This window comes from Amblyomma mixtum, chromosome 9, assembly GCF_055824585.1.
Source record: "Amblyomma mixtum isolate Tamu chromosome 9, ASM5582458v1, whole genome shotgun sequence".
NCBI classification, from domain to species: domain Eukaryota; kingdom Metazoa; phylum Arthropoda; class Arachnida; order Ixodida; family Ixodidae; genus Amblyomma; species Amblyomma mixtum.
Genome location: NC_143020.1, coordinates 53,992,707 through 53,999,161, shown reverse-complemented (window position 1 = coordinate 53,999,161; position 6,455 = coordinate 53,992,707). Strand labels below are relative to the sequence as shown.

The 6,455-nt window shown below is 49.7% G+C and overlaps 1 protein-coding gene across 2 annotated transcripts in view; it reads right to left on the bottom strand.

Annotated features, from left to right (window-relative positions):
* Positions 1-1,229: 1,229 nt before the first annotated feature.
* Positions 1,230-6,455, bottom strand: part of LOC149329045 (aldehyde dehydrogenase, mitochondrial-like) — a 29,481-nt gene continuing 24,255 nt past the window's right edge. For both annotated transcript variants that reach the window (XM_089560087.1, XM_089560088.1), the window contains 3 exons: positions 2,439-2,513; positions 1,519-1,558; positions 1,230-1,425 (listed from right to left, as the gene is read on the bottom strand). In XM_089560087.1, coding sequence (XP_089416213.1) covers positions 1,393-1,425; positions 1,519-1,558; positions 2,439-2,513 — 148 coding nt within the window. In that variant the 3' untranslated portion in view covers positions 1,230-1,392. The remainder of the gene's footprint in view (positions 1,426-1,518; positions 1,559-2,438; positions 2,514-6,455) is intronic.

Genomic DNA, 6,455 nt, shown 5'->3' with positions numbered 1-6,455 from the left:
CTGGCTCTGTTGTCACGTACGCTATCATCCTGATTCAGACGGGCCAAGTATTCGGTCGGAACGTGGATGTCTGAAGTCTGGTCGCGAACAACAGTGTATATGCAACGAGGGAAGCTCTGCGTTGCACAAATGTCGTGGTCTTATCAATAAAGTCGTCCCAAATAACTTAGCTGCATTGGGTGATAAACAGGTTGAGACTAAATATCCACATGCAAAGTAGGACAGAACGGGGTGCATATGTGAGTTCGAGTTTCATTCTGACCTGGCTGTGCCTACCAAGCACGGAGGGTGCCCGGAAATTTCCCCAAAACTACAGCGATATGCTATGGGCGCTAAAGAGTGACGGTTTCACACACACACGCACGCACACACAAACAAACACCATGGCTTTACCCCGAAGGGGACAGACCTTGAACTGCCATCTCGGAAAATGTTCGAGCTAGTAACGCAACGCAGCATTGCGAGTGTAGGACGCGTCAGTGCTATGTAGCCACTGCCTTCGTGCCACATTTACGACCATTCACGGCTCTTGCCGAATACTTTAACTAACCGCAGCGCAGTTTAGCCGGTAATTTTTGTTCCCACAACTAAAATCTTTTAATATTTTCGTTTTTTAGCTCTTTACATAATCCTTCAAGACTTGCTTTGCTCTTTATTAGCTTTTTTGGCTTATCCATAATGGCTGACTAATCAATCTGTATGCCTAGTTCAACTCAGTTTGCATTATTCTTTATTGAGTGCATAAGTTCCCAAAGTCTGAGCGTTCATTGTAGCAGTACTTTGGTTGGTTGGTTTATGGTTGGTTTATGTTTGGTTTATGGTGTTTAACGTCCCAAAGTGACTAAGGCTATGAGAGACGCCGTAGTGGAGGGCTACGGAAATTTCGACAACCTGTGGATCTATAACGTGCACTGACATCGCAAAGTACACGGGCCTCTAGAATTTCTCCTCCAAAGAAATTCAACCGCCCCGGCCGGGATCGAACCCGCGTCTTTCGGGTCAGCAGCCGGGCACCATAACCACTGAGCCACCGCGGCGGCTTTCAGTTCCAAGCCAGAAAAATTTTGCCAAAAGGCTTCTGAGGGGTAGCTGTAGCCGATCGCGGTATGCTTTGTAATTATTTGAGCACATGCAGGTGACGTTTCGAGGTAAAAATAATTCCGAAATGAATGAGGCAAAAATAAATGATTACACACACTTTCAAAACGTGGCGCCGTCTCAACAAGCGAAGGGCCCAATTTATTTGAACGAGGCTACAGTGTACTTCGAAGATGCTTCAGCCGCAAGCAGATGCGTATGTTAGCGGTAGTGAAAACTGAATGCGTTTTCAGTGAATTTCTGGCCGTCATGTGATGCTTTTCTCCGTGAAACATCGACTCGAGTTCTGCATGCTCATGAATTTTTCACCGGGATGTTGGTCACAACCTGAAACATGGTTCACATGAAATTAAAACAAATACTCAACAATGCTAAGCCTAATACAGCACAAGAAATGATGCCATGCGGGTGGGCACTTACTGTTTTGACTTCGGTGTACTCTAGGATGCCATCTTCACCCCTGCGTATAAGACCACCACCAATGCATGAGACTTGTTGTGCAACGCACTTTACAATGGCAGGTATACGATAAATACCAAACAATTCTGGGCAAAAGCATTTCTGAGAAGGAACAAGTTTATGAACGCAATTTTTAATATATAGTAATATTTTACTATAGCAATCAATATATCCGCAGATCTCCCGTCAGCAGGTTTTAATTTTTTGGTATTAACAGTTTTGCTGTTGTCAAAAGTAGGCACTCAAGTAGGCAGGCCAGGAAAAATAAATGTTATATTTCCGCATGGATAACTACCAGTCAGGCGTTTCTGAAATACATGCTTCATTTGCAATTCCTTCAAAGAAAAGATTTGTTTCTGTCAGTTGCCATTCTGAAACACCCAAGTCCAAGTTGTGGGCGTTAGAGCGTAGCAGAAAACACGGTGCTACAGTGAAGTTGCAAGTGCCTCAGAACAACTGCGGTCGGGACATAGAGAATGCAAACAATGCGCATTTGAACTTAAGCTTTCACAGCGTGAAATCAGCTGCAGCAAGCTTATTTGTCCTTTGCTGTGGCGAACAAAACACAGATGTTATCAGAGGAGAAAATATTAGAGTGCACACTTGCAAAGGTAGAAATAAAATGTTATTAATGTCGAATGGCACCTTCCGGTGTTTTGGGCTGCTCATATATGCCTAAAAGCTTTATGGCAGCGAAAAAAATTATGACCCAAATGTCATTTTTTTATTCACTTACACATCAATGCATCTAGAAACATGGCATGCATGAACTCAGATCACGAATTAACAACAGCTTGGTAAAGGGCTGATTACATCAGTTCACTTCAAACTACAAGCCTCAATGGTCGCTAGCATAGAACCTACTAGTAGAAGCAACTCACAGCTCACGTCCGATTCCAGACATGTTGTACCCTCCGAATGGTGCCTGAGGTCCCATCTGGTAATAACTGTTGATCCTGCGTTGTGAAGGATTGTAAGAAAACGAATGAGGCTTCTTTGTCAACGACAGGCGAAGGTAACGCGAAGGGTAGAGAAATTATGGAGTATGCATGCTTCCGTTTCGCCAGGTTGCTGGTATTTCGCATGGACTAAAGCTAAAAATCTATAAACAATTTTTTGCCCAGTCTTGATATGTTTACAAATTTTGCACGAACTTGATAGCCTTAAGTTATAAAGTATATTGTCTTGAAAGCATGTTTAAGCGCTCTTGTAGCATGGGCTTTTTTGTAGCATTGCATGCGCTACTCCCCCCATACAAAACCTTTCTTTTGGCTTCACATTCATTTAGTGCAACGGTCTTCGGTAAACGTCTTCCTTCACTCTAATGCCGCTCACTTCAAAGCCACCAGCGAATAGCATCAGCCCCATATTTGTGTTAACCGAAAAATCATGCAAAACACTCTATCTTGGACCCTTTGATTTCTTACAAATAAGCAAGACACGAACTAAGGTCCCGTGGATGTCCTACAAACAACTAAGCAAAGACAATGAACTTAGAACGCCTAACGCACCGAACACAGAAACGGTGTTCTGTTAGGTTAACGTAGTAGATGCACTCTGAACACGAATACGAATACACGAATATGGGCGTTAGTTTTCTTTTCGCCAATCGAAACGCGGCCGCGGCGGCCGGTTTCGATGGAGGCGAAACGAAAAAAATTCGCTGTGGCTTAGCTCGGTTAAGCCCGGTAAATGCGAAAGCAATCTCCGTATATACGCCATGGTACAGCTGGTATTGTAGCTGGTGGTGGTGCTTGTGGTTAGACTTTTGGTGATGCATCGGTTATATTTTCCAATCCAATCCCATTGTGATGCGCCACCAGCGCCCTCAGTACTAGCGGCGGCCTGACGCTCGCTCAGGCGGGAGAAGAAAGGTGAAGAAAAAGAAGAGAGACGCGGGGCGTGGCGCAAGTGGCGCAAGGAGACGAGCTCGGGCAACGGAGGAGGCGAGGTCACGGCTGAACGGCTTCCTGAACCCGGGTGACCAGGCCTGGGGAAGCCGTCCTCGCCCAGTTCCGCTCAACCAGGAGCCTGCTGTCTCGTGTCTCTTGCCTGCCTCTTGCTGCCTCGGAGAGCGGGCGCCGTGCCGGGCACAGGCAGGTGCTGCCTGCCCGGGGATCCTACCGGCCTTGCTGTCGGATCGCGCCTGCCGTCCCGTGGCTGGGACCCCCTGCGGTGAAAGGGTGCCTTCCTGGCCGTGCACGGGTGTCCAGACCTGGGCGGCCGTCTCCTCTCTGGCGCGTCGTCAGCACCACTGGTGCTGGTGCTCCGCGCCCGAGTTCCGGCCGCAGGGAGAACAGCCCTACGGAGGTACTTGGCCCCGGCGCCTTTCTGGCGACGGGCAGCGCAATCTCACACCGGAGCCACTCCTCGACCCTCGGCCGCACAGCTCCATACCCATCAGTGACTGCTCTCCTGTTTTAAGTAAAACCATTTTTGTTATATCTACAGACGTGCTCGGTCTGGGACGATTTTCTGGATCCTCCGGGGCCCCACCTCGGAGGACGCTCGAACCTGCTGGGGGCCTTTTCCCCTCACAAATTTCCCTTTTTGCCCTCACATCTAAGCAAGCCACATGCAACTCGAGCACACGATGCTTTTCCTCAAGACGCGATAATTCTTCCTTACGATGGGATATCTCTGCCATACGGGATGCTATCTCCGCTCGCCTTTGAGCTGCACGGTCCTCACGCGCTCTCCGCAGTGCGTCACTGACATACGCCCGTAGGGCGACTCCCTGAAATCCCATGCGCTCTCCTGCAGCAACCAGCTCGATCGCACTCATCTCGTCCCACAAACTCCTTTAACTGGCAAAAGCTGCTCGGCCTGGTCCTGTCGCGGACGCCAAATTTGTGAGGGGAAAAGGCCCCCAGCAGGTTCGAGCGTCCTCCGAGGTGGGGCCTCGGAGGATCCAGAAAGTCGTCCCAGACCGAGCACGTCTGTAGATATAGCAAAAATGGTTTTACTTAAAACAGGAGAGCAGTCACTGATGGGTATGGAGCTGTGCGGCCGAGGGTCGAGGAGTGGCTCCGGTGTGAGATTGCGCTGCCCGTCGCCAGAAAGGCGCCGGGGCCAAGTACCTCCGTAGGGCTGTTCTCCCTGCGGCCGGAAGTCGGGCGCGGAGCACCAGCACCAGTGGCGCTGACGACGCGCCAGAGAGAAGACGGCCACCCAGGTCTGGACACCCGGGCACGGCTAGGAAGGCACCCTTTCACCGCAGGGGGTCCCAGCCACGGGACGGCAGACGCGATCCGACAGCAAGGCCGGTAGGATCCCCGGGCAGGCAGCACCTGCCTGTGCCCGGCACGGCGCCCGCTCTCCGAGGCAGCAAGAGGCAGGCAGGAGACACGAGACAGCAGGCTCCTGGTTGAGCGGAACTGGGCGAGGACGGCTTCCCCAGGCCTGGTCACCCAGGTTCAGGACGCCGTTCAGCCGTGACCTCGCCTCCTCCGTTGCCCGAGCTCGTCTCCTCGCGCCGCTTGCGCCACGCCCCGCGTCTCTGTTCTTTTTCTTCACCTTTCTTCTCCCGCCTGAGCGAGCGTCAGGCCGCCGCTAGTGCTGAGGGCGCTGGTGGCGCATCACACCCATGCAATCGAATTCAATCCATTCCAATCCATTCCATTCCAATCCAATCCACTCCACTCTAATCTAATGTAATCTAATCTAATCTAATCCAATCCAATGCAATGCAATCCAATTCAATCCAATCGACTCCAATCCAATCCACTCCTTTCCTGGATTTGATAGGAGTGGATTTAATAGGAGTACAAAGGATCAAATCAAATGTAATCTAATGTAATCTAACCTAATCTAATCCAATCCAGTCCAGTCAAATCCAGTCCAATCCAATCTAATCTAATCCAATCTAATGCAATCAAGGTCAAATGAAGGTCAATGGTGGTCACCGGAGCGGCACGATGGTGGTCACCGGCCACGGCACGGCAAAGGCGTGAAAGTGCAAGTAGTATTGCTTTCGCAATAAAAGAGCCCGTGTGTTGTGCGATGTCAGTGCACGTTAAAGGTAAATAAATTGGTAAATTGGTTTTTGAGGAAAGGAAACAGCACAGTATCTGTCTCGTATATCTCGGCGCACACCTGAACCGCGCCGTAAGGGAAGGGAGGAAGGTAGGAGTGAAAGAAGAAAGAGAGAAAGAGGGAACCTCTTTCGGTAGCGGAGGTGTCCGGAATAATTTCGCCCACCTGGGGATCTTTAACGTGCACTGACATCGCACAGCAAACGGGCACCTCTTGCGTTTCGCCTCCATCGAAACGCGACCGCCGCGATCGGGTTCGAATCCGGGTACTCCGGCTCGGTAGACGAGCGCCTTACCACTGAGCCACCGGGGCGGGGCGTTAAAGGTCCCCAAGTGGTCGAAATTGTACCGGAGACCTCCACTACGGCACCTCTTTCTCTCTTTCTTCTTTCACTCCCACCTTCCTCCCTTCCCTTAGGGCGCGGTTCAGGTGTCCACCGAGATGTGAGACAAAGACTGCGCCATTTCCTTTTCTCAAAAACCAATATTCTGTAATCTAGCATGCTCCCTTTTCATAAGCGACAGCTTACTCCTCTCTTTGCTCTCTTCTGTTTAGAGTTCGCGACATACATACATATTCGGAGGCAATTGACCCAGAGCTGATGAGATAAGAACAGCAGATTAGATAAGATTAGGTGAACGTGATTGGCACAGGAAAGAGCGAAGTGACATCGAATGGTTTAAATCTTTGTCTTTTAGAAGATATAGACTGGACCACGATGACTTGTTACAACGCATTCCTGCGACCTAAAATCTCACTAAAAGAATGTACCTGCAACATAGCACTGCCACAGCATGCATCTACCGCAGTTTTAAATGTACTGCTTGGAGCTAGTAAAATAGAAACACGCCAAGCCTAATAAC